The 18,370-nt window shown below is 40.6% G+C and overlaps 1 protein-coding gene across 1 annotated transcript in view; it reads left to right on the forward strand.

Annotated features, from left to right (window-relative positions):
• LOC132762552 (mucin-5B-like) overlaps positions 1 to 18,370 on the forward strand; it is a 70,119-nt gene that overhangs the window by 5,122 nt on the left and 46,627 nt on the right. The window contains exons 3-9 of the mRNA XM_067466556.1: positions 3,093 to 3,207; positions 5,734 to 5,821; positions 7,073 to 7,209; positions 7,324 to 7,549; positions 13,037 to 13,162; positions 15,214 to 15,331; positions 17,113 to 17,251. Coding sequence (XP_067322657.1) covers positions 3,093 to 3,207; positions 5,734 to 5,821; positions 7,073 to 7,209; positions 7,324 to 7,549; positions 13,037 to 13,162; positions 15,214 to 15,331; positions 17,113 to 17,251 — 949 coding nt within the window. The remainder of the gene's footprint in view (positions 1 to 3,092; positions 3,208 to 5,733; positions 5,822 to 7,072; positions 7,210 to 7,323; positions 7,550 to 13,036; positions 13,163 to 15,213; positions 15,332 to 17,112; positions 17,252 to 18,370) is intronic.

The following is an 18,370-nucleotide window of genomic DNA, read 5'->3' on the forward strand; positions in this document are numbered from 1 at the left end:
GTGGAGTATCTTGCATTTGTCACTGTTGAACTTCATTTTGTTAGTTTTGGCCCATCTCTCTAATCTGTCAAGATCGTTTTGAATTCTGCTCCTGTCCTCTGGACTATTGGCTATCCCTCCCAATTTGGTGTCGTCTGCAAACTTGATGATCATGCCTTCTAGCCCTTCGTCTAAGTCATTAATAAAGATGTTGAACAGGTCCGGGCCCAGGACGGAACCCTGCGGCACTCCGCTCGTCACTTCTTTCCAAGATGAAGAGGAAGCATTAGTGAGCACTCTCTGTGTTCGTCCACTTAACCAATTACAGATCCACCTCACCGTAGTTTTGCCTAGCCCACATTGGACTAGTTTCCTTGCCAGAAGGTCATGGGGGAACCTTGTCGAAGGCCTTACTGAAATCCAGGTACACTACATCCACGGCATTCCCCGCATCTACCCAGCTTGTAGCTCTATCGAAGAAAGAGATCAGATTAGTCTGGCATGACTTGTTTTTGATAAATCCATGTTGACTATTAGCGATGACTGCATTTGTTTCTAAGTGTTTGCAGACCGCTTCCTTAACAATCTTTTCCAGAATCTTGCCCGGTATCGACATGAGGCTGACCGGACAGTAGTTGTTTGGGTCATCCTTTTTTCCCTTCTTGAAGATTGGGACCACACTGGCCCTCCTCCAATCTGCTGGAACTTCTCCCGTTCTCCAAGAACTCTCAAAGATGGTTGCCAATGGTTCCGAAATGACTTCCGCTAGTTCCTTCAATACTCTGGGGTGTAGTTGATCTGGCCCTGGGGACTTGAACTCATTAAGAGCGGCCAGGTATTCCTGGATGACTTCTTTCCCAATTTGGGGTTGGATGTCCTCCAATCCCTCATCCACTCCATCTTGCTGAGGTTGAAGACTCTCTTTTTGTGAGAAGACCGAGGCAAAGAAGGCATTAAGTAGTTCTGCCTTTTCCCTATCCCCTGTCAGCATTGCCCCATCTTCTCCTCGAAGAGGTCCTATCGCCTCCTTGTTTTTCCTTTTTCTACTGACATAAGAATAGAAGCCCTTTTTATTGTTTTTAATGTCCCTGGCAAGTCTGAGCTCGTTTTTTGCTTTAGCCTTGCGGACCTTTTCCCTACAGGTGTTGGCTATTTCTTTGAATTCTTCTTTGGTGATTTCTCCCTTTTTCCACTTCTTGTGCATTCTCTTTTGTGTCTTAGCACAGTTAGATGTTCTTTGGACATCCATTCTGGCTTCTTTGCACTTGTCCTATTTTTTCTCTTTGTTGGCACGGTTTGCAATTGCGCCTTGAGTATTTCACTCTTGAGAAATTCCCATCCATCCGTAACTCCCTTGTCTTTTAGTATCTGTGTCCACGGAATGCTGCTCAGCGTTTCCTTCATTTTTTGGAAATCAGCTCTCCTAAAGTCCAAAATGCGGGTTTGACTTGTCTTAGTTTCGGCCTTCCTTTGTACCTCAAATTGCAGGAGCACATGGTCACTTGCCCCTAAGGATCCTACCACTCCGACCGCATTAATCAGGTCCTCCGCATTTGTTAGGATGAGATCAAGAGTAGCCAATCCCCTTGTTGCCTCTTCTACCTTCTGGACCATGAAATTGTCTGCAAGGCAAGTGAGGAATTTGTTGGACCTTGTACTCTTGGCCGAGTTTGTTTTCCAGCAAATATCAGGATAGTTGAAATCGCCCATGACTACTACATCTCTTCTCTGTGCCTGTTTGGTCAACTGTTGGCAGAAGACTTCATCAAGTTCTTCCTCCTGGCTTGGGGGTCTGTAGTAGATGCCTACAACGACATCTTTTTGAGTCCCAGTTCCCTTGATTCTTATCCAGATGATTTCAAGCTGGTTTCCCAGATTGCTGTCTTGAATCTCTTCTGCAGCATAAGAGTTTTTGAGATATAAGGCTACTCCGCCTCCTCTCCCCTTTGTTCGGTTTCTGTGAAAGAGGTTATACCCCTCGATATCTACATTCCAATGATAGGAGTCATCCCACCAGGTTTCAGTGATGGCTATGATATCATATTTGTGGTGTTGTGCTAAAAGTTGGAGTTCGTCTTGTTTGTTTCCCATGCTCTGTGCATTAGTGTAAAGACATGTGAGCCCCTGAGATCTTCCCTTGAGCTGTTTAATTGGGATTATTGTGCTTTTGGTCCTTGTTGTGTTTGTGCAGCCCTCCGTTTAGCCTTCTGGCGATTCCCAGACATTATGGGTAAAGTAGTGTTCGCAAGGCTGTTGTCCCCCTCCCCCGGTGGACCTAGGTTAAAGTGCGTCTAATGAGGTTTGTGAGTCTGTGAGCAAAAAGGTTGTTATGTGTCATCAAGACTGATACACAGAGAACAATTGTTTTCCCCAGGGACCCAAACCTTTATGAATATTTTCCCATTCTTATGCAGATCCAGTTAGAGTAGTCTCTGCTAGATGTGAAAGCATTTCAGGAAATAGAAACTGCTGCTGCAAAAAGGAAAAAAACAACAAGTGAATATATCCTCATTATTTAAACAACAAAAGCTTGATAATTTTAGAGCTGTCTCCAAAAGTCTTCTGTCCCTCGTCTCATCTTGTTGTGCACTTATGGCATTTCATCCCTTGTTACACCAAGTCACACATTTCTGCTCACTGAGCAATGTCTTTGGAACCAGTTAGCTCACTCCATGTGCAAGGCCAGGCCAAGCCAGGTGCAGCTAGAGAAGAATTGTCTTCAGGCTCTATGTGTAAGCAGTGGATGAGATGAACAGGGTGAAGAGAAAGAGGAAATAAGTATGTCCAACCATCTTCTTTTTCTCCTTCTTGACTTTTAATTCTCGAAAAGCTTCTCGGCCTCTGGTCTAGAGGTTATGTAAGAGGCATTATTCCAATTTCCTGTTCTAATCCAGACTTTAAAGGATTTCTTCAAGGATCTGAAGTCTATTCCTAGGAAGTTCCAGGACCATGGAGATCTTCTTTAAAGCTAGCATGGAAAGGATTCACTACTCCAGTGATGTGGGAATATCCAGCCACCAGGTGATAGTAAGAGAAAATGGCTAATAATCTTTTCAACATGAAACAATTAATATTGCTATTTTCTAAAATGTCTTTATTTTCTCCTCTTTTAGAATTTCTCTACCTTTCAGCCTGAAGAGCGTTGTAATAGAAGATATTTACCCTTACATCCAAATCTTCTCTACACTAGGCCTGACTCTCAAGTGGAATTGGGGTGACACTCTCCTAGTATGAAACTCCAGTTAGTTGGATTTGTTTTGACACATTTTAGAACTGGTAAAATGTAATGGGTTGCCAGACTTCACACATTTTGTTTGCTAGCAACATTATGAATAGATGTGGCATGATCCATGGAATTAATTTTGAAAAGAAAAAGAGCCCCCCATTTTTCTGTTTTTTATTGTCAACAATATGCAAGAATTGTATCTTAAATAACTTCCCAGCATATGTTGCTACACTAGAAGTAATAATCCAATAGTAATTTGTATGATTGCAACTCCTGAATTAAATTAACTAGTCCAGACAATTCTAATTTTCAAGTCATATCATTACTTAAATCATCAGTGAGATAGATATTAATTCCACATTTAGAAACAGAATTAAGATCAGAGAAAATAACTTTCATTTGGCTGTATAATTAGCCTTCCATATTCATCATGGCTAGGGGTAGAGGCCCAAATAAAAGTGATTAAAATTAATCTAAGGAGCATATCCTTACCAGAATTTATTTATTTATCATATCAGGAGTGAACCAATGTATTTGAGAAAACACAAAGTTTAAAAATTCGGCTTTCTCTACCAGAAGCTAACCATAGAATCACACTGAAGAACCTAGAGATTCCCAGATATAACATTTTAACAAAATCCACAAATAATTCACCAGATGGCAAACAATCCCTCTAACTTGGATGGGCAGAATTGCAGTAATAAAAATGATGGTACTCCCCAAAATGTTATTCCTGTTTCAAAATATACCTATTATTAAAGGAACAAAAATCTTTGAGAAATGGAAAAGAGAGAATACTAACTTTATTTGGGCTGGAAAAAGAGCGAGGATAGCATACCGAAATTTAATTGATGATAAAGGAAGAGGGGGGCTAAGCTTACCCGATTTAAGGACCTATTATGAGGCTGCAGCAATGTCCTGGCTGAAAGAATGGATAAAATTAGAAAACAAGACCCTACTAGATTAGGAAGGATTTGGATTACAATTCGGCTGGCACGCATACATGTGGTATAATGGAGATAAATCAAATAAAGATTTTAATAAACATATAATAAGAGGGGGACTATTGGATATTTGGAAAAAATACAGAAAAGGTATGGAACCAAAAACCCCCCTTTGGCTGAGGCCACTAGAAGCAGTTACAAGACCAACCTTAAGGGTACAAACAAGAACATATAAAGAATACCTTATTAGAGCAAATGAAAAATGGAAATTAAAAGGGTGGGAAGTATTGGAGATTAATGATTGGTTTCATTATCACCAACAGCATGAAAGATACAAAAAAGACTTGAGGATTGGATTTGCAACCAAAGAATCAGAATTGGAAAGAATATGGGGAAAGGGGGATAAAGGGTTAATCTCTAGATTATACAAATACATACTAAGCTATAACATGGAGGGCAACAGAGTCAAGACAGTAATGTTATCCTGGGCCAAGGACCTAGGCAGACCAATAGCATTGGACAAATGGGAATACCTATGGAACAAAGAATTCAAATTTACTTTATCGGGTTCAATCAGGGAGAATCAATACAAAATGTTTTATAGATGTTATATCACTCCAGCAACATTGGCTAAAATAGACAAATCACAACAAGATATTTGCTGGAGGTTCAGGAAACAGAAAGGGACATTCCTCCACGTGTGGTGGACCTGTGTGATCATACAGGAATTTTGGGATAAGGTAATTAAGGAGACAAATAAAATGTTACATAACAAGATTTAAAAAAGCCCAGGACTGTGTCTGCTAGGTCTACAGAGAGAAAACAATAATCAAAAGGACCAAGAAATATATCAATATAGCTTTGCAGCAGCAAGCTTGACCATAGCCAAAGATTGGAAAGGGGAAAAAGGTCTAACCAAAAAGGATTGGAGGGAAAGAATGTGAGAATATATGCTAATGGCCAGACTAACTTATAACAGGAGGAATAAGAGTAATGAGGACTTTCTAGAAAAATGGAAGTTGGCCATGGCATATCTGAATAGAGAGTCAGTAATATAGAGGAGCTCCATTAGGAATTTAGGTTTACCATGAATAAGGATAGATAAATAGGCTTAAAGGCTTCATAGTGTTTTGGTGTGGGAAGTCATGGTGAAGGGTGCACGGGTGTGGGGATGAGGGTTCATTTTGTTTAGGATAGGGGTTTTGGGATCAGTGTAAGGTCTGTGGTATGTGTATAAAATGCCATGTGATAATTTACTGAATGTTATGGAAAAAATTTAATACAAAGCTCTGATTATATCTGCCATGATTTGCTTTGCTTTTCTGTTATGTACCATAATCAAAATAAACAGTTTTAACTATATATATATATATATATATATATATATATATATATATATATAACAAAATCCACAAATAATTCAAACCTGCAAATATGGAGCTATACACTATTGTGACATATTTTCAAGTGCCACAATGTCACACCGAGACATGATCAAAATAGTATTATATATCATAGTTCTGACTATTTCTTGCTGAAAAGGGGAAAAACTCAAATGTTTGTCTTTTGTTTATCTCTCCTTAGTTGAATTTAGAAGATACGTACAAGGGAAAGACTTGTGGTTTGTGTGGAAACTATGATGGCACTGAAAAGAATGATCTGATTATTCATGGTAAGCTGTAAGAAAATCTTATGAAGTTAATGGGATCATGATAAGTCAACAGGTGACTTGAAGGGACAGACACACTTGCATTATATTAGATGTCGTGCTTTATAGAGGACGATTCTCTGACCTTTAGGAAACATTCCATGAAATCCTAGGGTTTCAGTTTGCTAAGGTACAAGATCTCTCTGGCTGCGGTCCCTAAATGTCACTCTTTAAACCTCAAGTCCAAAATCCCATTGGATATTGGTCATTGCATCATAACTCTATAACTTACTGTGAAAGCACTCCAGTAGTGGGCAACTGTCAGGGGTTGTGGACCTGGAGGCCTCGGAGAGCTGCATGCCCAATTTATCAATCTGAAAAAAAATATCTAAAATGTGTTTTGCCCTCAAATGCTCCCAATTCATTTATAGATTATGAAGATTAATCTTTGTCCATCTCTGGGCCATTGCAGCCCCAAATGGACCTTTCCTCCAAATAGAAAATAAAGCAAAAGGAGAAAGGAAGCAAATGGTTCCCTTATACATATGGGCACTAGTTGACATTTCTCCTCAAGAATTGGCTTTGAAAGTTAGAGCTCCTAGTCTCAAAGTTATCCCCTTCCCTCTCCCTTTCCTTCCCCTCTCCTAACCCAACTCCCCAACATTTCCTTTACATAGATAGCTTCAGGAAGAAATCTTACCAGTTTTTTTTGGCCTCTAAATCTCCAACTCACAAAAAAAGTTTCAATTCAGATTGGATTTATTCTGTTTCAAAGATGCCCTGTTTCCATTAAAATATTTCTACAATCATTCTGAATAAGCCCAGTTTGACTTGTATAAGTTTGATGGATAACCTTGCTTTTCAGGGGTTCTTGAAATCACTCTAGAATTTATTTATGCAATTCAGAATGGAAGATAGTGCTGATATATGACAATGGAATAGAATAGCTGGATTATGATGGTCTATCAATAGTGTTGCTGCACCTGCATTTTGTACAGGTATATAATAAAGCATTTTTCCTAACTCCATGAAAATATAGTGTACACATTTGTTAAAATCCCAAAGCTCTGTTTATCAGTGAAGCACAAATGTTCTTTCCTTAAATTCCAAATACCTTCATATTCACAGGTTTATTTATTTTCAGTTAAAAATGTTAGACCTTGAAGTGAAATCAATCCACCTTCCCGTATGCATAAACACGGCTGGTATGAAGATAGCATTTAATGTTGGCAGTGCAAATGTTTACAATGCCCTAATAACAATGGGATTTTACAGGTTATAAGCTTTCCCCATGGCAGTTTGGAAATCTTCAAAAAGTAGAGGACCCAACAATGAAGTGCCCTAATATTCTTGGAGACAAGGGAAAGCAAAGAGACAACTCCTACCAGCAAGATAAATGCAAAAGTAGATATGTAAGTCGGACTACATTAGATGGTTATGTAACAAAGTGTAAAATATCAATGCCAATATAATATTGATTTCTGTAAAGTACAGTACATGTACGAGCTCTCCAATCTTGCTTTCAGAAATCTACGTGCAAAAGGGCTTTGTCTCGTTTTGGGAATTGTGCTAAAGTGATTTCTCTTGAAGACTACTTATCCCTCTGCATCGAGGACATGTGTGACTGCTCTCAGAAATCTTCTCATTCTGACTTGGTTGCAAGTTGTGTGTGCAGTACTCTCAGCCAATACTCCCGAGATTGTGTCCTCCAAGGTGGAAATCCAGGAAAATGGAGATCCAAAGAACTTTGCTGTAAGTCGATAAAGATGCTAAAGCAACATCAAATACTTTCTAGATCTTCAATGTAGTAATAATTGTATTTATTATATATATTTCCCTTAGCCTATGATTTTTCCCTGGCAATAAACACTTGCATTTATTATCTGTATTGTCATGGCAATGGCAAAGATTTTGCATTGTTTGATAGAGTGTAAAGTTATCCTAGATGGGAATTCTGCCCTATCCCTTTTCTCCACATGGAGAACTCACCTTCCTTCTGCAGAGGCCTTCTTAACACGATGAGTCAGTGACTAGGGGACAGCAGGAGCAGCCAAGGAGCATCCTTCTGTATCTCTACAGCCAAATACCTATTAACAAAGGCATCCTCTCAGATGACATTGTTACTAGGTATGCTGATGCATCATGTGTTCATGTCAAATCAGTCTCTATAGGAAGAAGGTGATTTTTCCATAAGAGGTATTATTGTGAGAAGAAGGTAGTCAATATATCCTTCTACAGTGACCACAAAAAGACGTGCTCTGATGTAATTCAATATTAAGTTTGTAAATATGTATCACCAACAAAAACCTGGCTGGTAATGTTGAAGCATAATATTCAGAAAATAACCATTTTTAGTTTTAGTGGGATGTAATCCCAGATAAATGTGGGTACACCGGCAGCTAGGCATGTAGCCAGGGAGGGGGCTTGAGGGGCTTCAGCCCCCCCCCCCCGAAACTCTCATGGTGGTTTGTGAGAAGGCCTTACTGGTACATTATTTAAACTGTTATGTTTATTCATATCATGAGCTGATCACCATTCTCAATATATCCCATATGCATGGGGGTATTGGGGTAATGATACAAAAGTTTTTCACTCAGACTCAGCCCCCTCCCCAATCAAACTCAGCCCCTCCTGAATCAAAATTCTAGCTACAGGCCTGCCGGAAGCCTTAGGACCTTATCACATTGTCTTTGGAAAGTGTGCTAGTATGCTTCCAGGATGCTTCCTCGATGGAGCCCAATGGAGCCCATCAAACAATGCACATTTACTTCCTGTGGGGTTCCATCCATGAACTGTGCTGGAAGCATCCTACGATGAAGCAAGGAGAACATGGGAGGCTTCCCGTGTTCTCATAAAGTAGAACAGGGAAAGTGTGGGGGAAAGCCATGCGGCAATGCTTCTCCCTGTGGGATGGGGAAGGGGCAATGGGGGATGCAGGCAACGGGTTCCCATGCTGCCCAGAGGATTTGCAGCACTGCCCAATAAATGCCCTCACTGTTCCCCAGCTTCAATGTGATGAGGTCTTAAGTGTCACACTACCCATTAAGATGAATGGGTACCCCTTGCGATTAACATGAGTGCCTTTTAATGACAGATTCCTTAGAATGTGGAAAATGTTTGATTTTTTTTCTTTTCTGTTACCATTGGTTTTATTCAATACTATCTTGGTGAACCGGTGATGCCTGGGATAATTTTAAAAAGCATTGTTTGTTTGTGCTCCAAGTTTAGTCTAGATCCAATGTCGGCTGGGTTCAGTGGGTGCGGGGATACTACAGTCCCATATGCCAAGGACAATCACCCCCAAACCTCACCTGTATGCACAATTGGCTATGTTGGGTCTGTGTGCCAAATGTAGTGCAGATCTATCATTGATGGGGGTTCACATGCTCTATGGGTTCAGGGTGAACTAAAACTCTCATGTGGGTGAATCAGTTCCCCAAACCCTTCCATTATGTCCTATTGGGTACCAGGAGTCTGTATTTCAAGTTTGGTCCAGGTCTGTGATCTGTGGGGGTCGCACTGGTCTCTGGACGTGAATGAAGGTACTGCAAATCCCATGATCTGTTGTCCATTCTCCCCCAAACTGCACAGGATGTAAAGTGGATCATGGGGGTCTGTGTGCCAAGTTTGATCCAGGTCCATCATTCATGGGGGTCACAGTGGTCTGTGGGAGATGAATTCAGTGAAGCTACTGCAAATCTCATCATCCAAGTACCATCCTCCCCCAAACTGCACCTGAAGTAAAGTGGGTCAAAGGGGGTCTGTGTGTCAAGTTTGGTCCAGGTCCATGATTCATGGAGGTTGCAGTGGCCTGTGGAAGTGGGAGGCAATCAGAAAGCAGAGAGAAACATTGCCTGCCACATGCATACAAACATAGTGTGCTCTGGATGTAGGCGAACTATAACTCCTATGAATCCCTCCAAAGACCTCCTGTATGGGGGTTCTGTGTGCCAAGTTAGTTCCAGGTCCATTGTTGGTGGAGTTCAGAATGCTCTTAGATTGCAGGTGAACTATACATCCCAGTACCTACAACTCCTATAAATCATGATGATTTCTCCCCAAACCTCTCTAGTATGTTCAGTTGCTGATCAATCCCTCAGTTTGCTGTGTGCCATAGAAAAGTGTAGGAAAGGGTTAAGGGAGAGGCAGTGGGCTGGGTCAGGAAAATTCCACACCAATGGAGAGTCAGAAAGACTGGGATGTCTATGGTGGAGGAAAAACACATAAAACTAGGATGAAATTGTCCCTGTAGGCAAACATTCAGTTAGGTGGTGGGCAGTATGGTGTTTGTGGAGGACATTGGCAGGGTTCTTGTTGGGGCTTACTCTAACCTGCAATGTCATGGGAGGGAGGTTTCTTGGGTAGTGGGAGCTATAGCTGTTTATAGAAGTGGGAGTCTGTCTGTGAAAGTGGATAGATAGATAGATAGATAGATAGATAGATAGATAGATAGATAGTGCTGCTGTCCCTTTAAGAATTTCTGAGGGAGCTAAAAGAGTGAACTCAGAGGAAGTACTGGTTTTCTCTGAAAACTGGTAGTTTTCTTATGCTTCTGCTGGCTTGTTGAATATTTTGTTCTCAGTAAGATTTAATTTCCTTGAACATTTCTGGAATGGGGTAACATAAGTTCATGTTTACCTTTCAGTGATCAATCACAAAACATAGCTAAATGCAAGTTTTGGAAATGAGGAAAAGCATATGATCTAAGAACCAGACACCATTTGCTACTTTCAGGAGCACTGCTTCTAAGAATGTGCCAATTGTATTATTGAGTTTGCCCCCTGTGGCCTGAAAGAATGTGGGTGGAACATAATGGTTTCACCATTGACGTAAAAAAGGAGAAGCAGCAAACTGCTAATCCACGGGATGGTGCAAGATTGTTTTTCCCCCTTTTGTTTACATTATACAAGGTAGCAACTGGCAAGCAAAAAAGGAAACATATTTCTTTGTAACTGATTGGTGCAAAGCAAGTATGGGAAACTTACACTGGAAGGAAACGTAAAGGAGAAATAGAAGCCATCACACAGAACATTGCCATAGCATTTGTCTTAATATAAACATATATTTTCAGTGGTGGTAGAATTCAAATATATAGCATTATGTAAAAGGATTGTGTAGCATTTTATAGTCTTGAGAGAAAGATATTGGTCGCATAAGCTTATGTACATAGGCTTAAGTCCTCTTCATCAACCTGTCTTTCCTCTTAACTTCAGAGGAAGCAAATGTGTTCATTTCAATAGGGTCAGGTGTGGTTATGTAGTGAAGGATCCTGCCCCCCTTTTTTAAAGATGGTGTTAATGCTAAAGACTGTGAAAGCTACACAAGTTTCTTTTCTCTGCTTTCCCATTATTCCTGTTTATATTACTGTCTTACTTTTCAAGATGAGAAGAGAAGAATCTTCCTACTAAAGCCATTTATTATTATTAAACATTGTTCTTAGCAGAGTTATTGCCTCTTCTACCACCAAAGAAAATGCTCCCCCCCAAAAAAAACATCTGTTCTCATCACATTCCAGAAAGGCATGTTTCAGAGTAAATAACATTCACCTGGAGAAGTTCATCTTCATGTCACTGTTAAATGTTTGTCCATTAGAGTGAAATCAGTGTGAAGGGCTGATTTCCCTATTTACTCTGGGAATGAGTAGTAGTCCAAAAGGATCTCAAGAAACTGGTCATAATGATATCATGCTGAAGTTGAGCCTATCGTTTTCATGAAAAGAGTCTGGCCATTGTGTTTTATGCTAAAGGTGTCTATTAGGGCTGGTCAATTCGTTTCGTTAATTCGTAATTCGTTAAAAAATTCGTTAATTTTTGAATTACGAAACGATTACAAAACTTTTTTTTTTAACCTGGAAGTGTTTTTAAATATTGAAACGGCAGGCGCCAAAAAATTTTGTATTTCCGTCCATTTTGGAAATACATAAGATGGCCGCCTGCTGATGCTTGCTGGGAGCTCTCCTCTCTCGGCACCGGCTGAGCAAGCAAGCGAGAGGGCGAGCGAGAGGGGCGAGCGAGGCATTCTCTCCTGACGTTTTGCCTGCATCTATGGCAAGCATCCTCAGAGGTAGTAGTGAGGTCTGTTGGAAATAGGAAAAAGGGTTTATATTTATGTGGAATAATGACCAGGGTGGGACAAAGGACTCTTGTCTGCTGGAGCGAGGTGTGAATGTTTCAACTGACCACCTTGATTAGCATTTGATGGCTTGGCAGTGCCTGGAGCAATCTTTTGTTGAGAGGTGATTAGATGTCCCTGATTGGGTTGTTGTAGGTTTTTTCAGGCTATATGGCCATGGCCTAGAGGCATTTTCTCCTGACTTTTCGCCTGCATCTATGGCGAGCGAGAGGGGCGAGCGAGCGGCGAGCGAGAGGGGTGAGCGAGCGGCGAGTGAGAGGGGCAAGCGAGAGGGGCGAGCGAGCGGCGAGCGAGAGGGGCGAGCGAGGCATTCTCTCCTGACGTTTTGCCTGCATCTATGGCAAGCATCCTCAGAGGTAGTAGTGAGGTCTGTTGGAAGTAGGAAAAAGGGTTTATATTTATGTGGAATAATGACCAGGGTGGGACAAAGGACTCTTGTCTGCTGGAGCGAGGTGTGAATGTTTCAACTGACCACCTTGATTAGAGGGCCCGCCAGAGTGAGTGCCTGCCTTCCCTCCTTAATAATAATTTTAATTTCTCCTCCCTATTCTACTAAATTAATAATTAAATTTTAAAAATATTTTAAAAATATTGAAAAAAAAGGGCGCCATCTTTACAAAATGTTTTGTAAATATTTACGAAATTTCGTAAATACCGAACTTTTTTTTTGGAAAATTTTGTAATTATTTTAAATATCGAAACAAAAATCTGAAGAGAAACCAGAGTATCTGAAGAGAAACCAAACCCCAATGACATTTCTAAAGAGGATGTTTCAGAGGAATTATGATCATAGTATGAACTGGTGCAAAGTCCTGTTCACAAGGAAAAGGAAATTGAAAAGACAAGGACAAGGGGGAAAAGTATAAGAAGGTCTGTCTCAGCTTATGAATATGCTCCACCAGCATGTAGGAAAGCTCTTAGAATTTCAGTGAGGGAAATCTAATTATTTTTCTCTTCATTTTCACATGAGACAGTGCTTTCACAAAATGTGTGTGCATGTGTTCAACTACCTCTGCAAGCTCACTTCTGTGTTGAAGTTTGTAATTCTACTTATATATGACTGAACTCTTATCACAAACATTTATTTAATTTTGTCTGTTGTCACAGACCAAAAATGTCCACACAACCTGGAATATATGGAATGTGGAAACCCATGTGTTGATACTTGTTTCAACCCAGAAAGGAGCAAAATATGTAGAGCCCAATGTACTGATGGGTGCTTTTGTCCTAAAGGTAAGAATATTATTTAGGACACTGTTTATAATTTCTATGGCGCTTAAATAATGCAAAGTAGTTTTTGAGATGTTGCTCCTGCATTTGGGCAATATACCTATGGGACAGGTCTCTGATTTGTTCATTTTGCCATGGGGATGTTGAGCAATCTTTGATTTATAAAAGATCTCAAACCTACTTTCCTGTCATATTATCTGACCTAGAAACCTTCTGTGTAGAACTAGTCACACTTTACTACTTCATAGTTTCTATATCACCTATACCACTGGGAAAATGTTTATTTATTTATTTATTTATTTATTAGATGCACTTATTGACCGCCATTCTCAGCCCTTACGGGCGACTCATGGCGGTGTACAGTACACATAAAAAGACAGTTACAGAGGCCAGTATCAACAACATATGACTATACAACAAATACAAACTACATAAAAATCCACTTCGTCTCTTAGTAGAATCATAGCCAGTCTCATTTTCCTTATACCATTCCAGTTCTCATTACCGTAATGTTGTTGCTTAGCACTTAATTAAATGCCCTCTCGAACAGCCAGGTCTTAAGGCTTTTTCGAAAGGCCATGAGGGAGGGCGCCTGTCTGATGTGTGCCGGGAGAGTGTTCCACAGCCGGGGGGCCACCACCGAGAAGGCCCTCTCCCTCGTCCCCGCCAGCCGTGCCTGTGATGCAGGCGGGATCGAGAGAAGGGCCTCCCCAGACGATCTCAAGGTCTTCGTGGGCTCGTAGGCCAAGATGCGGTCAGAAAGGTATTTTGGGCCGGAACCGTTTAGGGCTTTGTAGGCCAAGACCAGCACCTTGAATTGGGTCCGGTAGCAAATCGGCAGCCAGTGAAGCTGGGACAACAAGGGCGTTGTGTGCTCCCTGCTACCCGCTCCAGTTAGTAACATGGCTGCCGCACGCTGGACCAGCTGAAGCTTCCGGGCCGTCTTCAAGGGCAGCCCCACGTAGAGAGCGTTGCAGTAATCCAGGCGGGATGTGACAAGAGCGTGTACCACCGTGGCCAAGTCAGACTTCCCGAGATACGGGCGCAGCTGGCGCACGAGCCTAAGCTGTGCAAATGCTCCCCTGGTCACCGCTGAAACCTGGGGATCCAGGCTCAACGATGAGTCCAGGGTCACACCCAAGCTGCGAACCTGCGCCTTCAAGGGGAGTGCGACCCCGTCCAGCACAGGCTGTAACCCTATATCCCGTTCGGCCTTGCGACTGACCAGGAGTACCTCTGTCTTGTCTGGATTTAGTTTCAGTTTGTTCGCCCTCATCCAGACCGTTACAGCGGCCAGGCACCGGTTCAGGACCTCGACAGCCTCCTTAGTACAAAGCTACAGCTTATCAATTCTTAGCGTAAAATAAGTATAACAAAAGCACAACTAACTAAGTAAGTAACTTTATTTTTATACCCAGCCAACATCTCTCCTCAGGGCAACTTACAAAGGGCACAAGCCCAAAAATCGCAGATAAAATACAACACATTAAAACCAAGCAAGTAAAATAATAAACCAAAACACAATCAAAACAACATCATAACTCAGATTCCCATCTTTGCTGCATAGCACTTGAAACCTCACATAAAATGAACTCAATATACAAAGCTTTTCCTTTGAAAAAAAGGACTGTTACTGACAGTATTTATACTTAATGGTAATGTGGTTCACAGAACTGATTTGAAATTTGGAGCCCTTCCATATGATTTTTAGTCACTGTTTTTATTACAGCAAGCATGTACAGAGTGCCTTTGTCTTTGTGATCAAATAGCCAGTGCAGGCTTTGCAACATATCGGAATCAGCAGGAAGGTGATATTTCCTTGGAAAAGAGCTATTCTTTCAAGTCATACTAGAGGTAGCATTACATTATTGAGATCACATACACGAGGGTACAATGAAGTGTACTGTATACGATTAATAGGGGAAACCACCCATCAAGGGCATAAGTTTTGAGAGCACTCCTAACAATACTTTCGTTAAAGTAACAATTTTGTAGTTTTAATTTTTAGCTCATTACTTGCTTATCAACATAACTAAGCAATATATTTGAAACAGGGACAATTCTCGATGACATCCGTGACAAAAAATGCATTCCTGCTGCCAACTGTCCATGCACCTACCAAGGCAAAATCTATACCACTGGAGACACCTATTCTCTTCCCTGCCAGAACTGGTACTGTTACAACATTGTTAAGAACTGTACACCAGAATAATAAAAACAACTAGCTAATATTTGGTTAATATCAGTTATGTACCCAGGTATTCCACTGATGATGAAGCTAATGGGAAATAGAGGGACCAATTTGCTTTTCTTTGAGAAGTTCAGAACTAACAATCTGAAGTGCATTCCTTGACAACAGTGCATTGGATCTAAAATCCTGTATCCATTTACTTAATAATTGCAGTGCTGGTGGAGGAGTGGTGAATCTATTCTAGTTTTTAATTTTTCACATCTGCCCAGGGTGTTAAACCTATTTCTCAACTGGAACTCAGCATCTCATGGTGTTCCTTTACATTTCTGGCTTAAACTCACATGGAAGCCACCAATCACTACTGGATGTTTTGGTAAAAGCATTCAGCATGACTGGCAATACAGATACACTGGACCTTTAGTATCCATTGTGGTTAGGTTCCAAGACCTCAGTGGATACTAAAATCCAAGGATGTTCATATATATATATATATATATATATATATATGTCAGGAGCATCCTGTTGTGAGAGAATTGGCCATCTGCAAGGACGTTGCCCAGGGGATGCCTGGATGATTTTGATGTTTTATCATCCTTGTGGGAGGCTTCTCTCATGTCCCCGCATGAGGAGATGGAGCTGATAGAGGGAGCTCATCCGCCTCTCCCCGGATTCGAACCTGTGACCTGTCGGTCTTCAGTCCTGCCGGCACAGGGCTTTAAACCACTGCGCCACCGGGGGCTCCCGTCTTAATATATGCAATGGCATTATAAAGTAATCTCTCTTATATAAAATGGGAAAATCTTGGTTTGTTTTTTGATTTTTTTAAAAAATCAAGTTGTGGATGGTTGAATCTGTGGCTGCAGAATCCATGAGTATCGAAGACCAACTTTGTCAAGTATGGTGTGGGTGATCTAATGTGGGCAACAAGCTACCACAGCAAATGGGCTTTGCTCCAACTTCATGAGCTGGAAAATATGGAGGTTTTATACAGGATCACAGCAAAATTACATATGCAGAAAATATACACACTTTTTTTTTTTTGCAAATAAGCACCCAAGTACATAGCAAGCATGATCAGTGGGGGAGAGAAAACCACAAGTATGCAACAAATTCTGTTCTATGTCTTTTGTACAGCTTGGTTAGCCTATTAAAAACACTTTTGTTGTTGCTTTGAGTAGCAGAATGTGCTTTGAAGAGATTTTCTTAGAAGAGATGCCTTGTAAAAAAATAGTTACTGCACTTGTGATTTTCCTAGGTTGAACATATGTGCTTCCTCAGGAACCTTGCATGGTTGCTGAGCATCAACATTGTTAGAGTTCACTAAACTTTATCATAAGGATCTGTTTTCAGCACAACTATGGGAGCACTTCTAACAATGTCTGATGTGAAGCATCAATTCTGACTTGCAAACACTACACAGCTGTCATGAAACATCAAAATATCTGGATAAAGGCTGAGATGAGACAAGTTAAAAATACCTTGACAGGTCAAAGGGACAGGTTCTCACAGCTTTAGGAATGCAGAGCAAAGGAAGATTTTGCTCCAATTCCTCTCTCACACACATAGTGTACTTTCACCTTGCATTTAAAAAGGCAAAGAGCCAAAGTGTGTTATGTTTATAAGTTGCCTGTTTAACATCTTACTTTTGTTGCCTGACTCTGATAAATGTTCAGGGATGGTCAAATAAGTTTCCATATAGCTATCCCTTTATCATAGTAATTACTCTTCCTCCCTTTCTTTCTTTCTTTCTTTCTTTTTGCAGTACCTGCATTGATGGCAAATGGTCTTGCTTATCCCTGCCTTGTTCTGGACACTGTAAAATAGAAGGAGGATTTCATATAACTACCTTTGACAAGAAGCAATTCATTTTCCATGGCAACTGTCACTATGTCTTAGCTAAGGTATCTTGGACTTTAAATAAAATAACATGTTCTATACCTTTTGGAAGTGACAAAAAGACCAGAAAATATGGTTATTCAGTATACTTTCAATTAAGTGCCTGCTCAGGTGTTTTGGTAATAGACATTTACCAATTGTATATTTTTTTTAATGTTGCTGTTGTGCCCCTTCAAGTCAGCTAATATTTTCCAATGTAATGCAGAATTAACATTAGCTAATAGGTGACTATGGCATTTGTGTAGTCAATCTACCCTATTGAAATGCTGTAAAACCCCGAATTTATAAGGATTCTAAAACAGACCCGAGAAAGGCATATAGGTCCAGCACAACCCATGAGTAAAAACTGTGCAATTTATATCAGGAGGTGGTTTGAGGGCAAAGTAGTCTGGAAATGCCTGAAGAGCAATTATGTAATGTACATGGAAAACATCTTTTGTGCTACCTTTTTGCTGAAACTAAACAAGATAGGATGACTTGAATGTCTGTTCGTGGATAGGGGACACAGTTCAAATACAATTGCCAACTCTGTTGGTTTTTTTGAAAAGAATGCAACATTTATGTTATGCAACAATGGAATGCAATCTCTCTTTTTTAAATGAGAGGAATTGGGTAAGGAACATTTCCCCCTCTACCTGTAGCATTCGATTTGCAGTGAAGAAAGGCTGGGGGCTTTCCAGAGAAATTTTTTGTGGTTGCAAGATGGTACAGGGAGAAGCCAGTGGAAATGTGATGTTGGCTTCTATTCAAATCTTTGCTGAGAAAAATGGTATAGCACTGATATATTAATAGTAAACATGTTTTGTCACATAAAATGTGGAGCTGAGCAACCAGGAGTTAATTCAGCATGCTCAAAAAAGTTAAATCTGCTTAAGGCATTGAACTCAATAGGGCTTAAATGTTTAACTGTGTAAGACACATTTATTGTGGGGCTAGACATATTTGGTCTTCTTCATATGGGGCTTTTTTCACCCTGTTCTTCCATTTGTTGAGGAGGCCTGCCAAGCATCATAAGATGATGCTGGCTTGGCCCCGCCTACATTCCTCCCAAAGTGGAAGGGAAGCATCACAAGACACTTCTTCCTCCACCACAGAGAGGAAAGTGTTTTTTTTTTTTTTACTGA

The sequence above is a fragment of the Anolis sagrei genome, chromosome 1, assembly GCF_037176765.1.
Source record: "Anolis sagrei isolate rAnoSag1 chromosome 1, rAnoSag1.mat, whole genome shotgun sequence".
Taxonomy (NCBI): Eukaryota; Metazoa; Chordata; class Lepidosauria; order Squamata; family Dactyloidae; genus Anolis; species Anolis sagrei.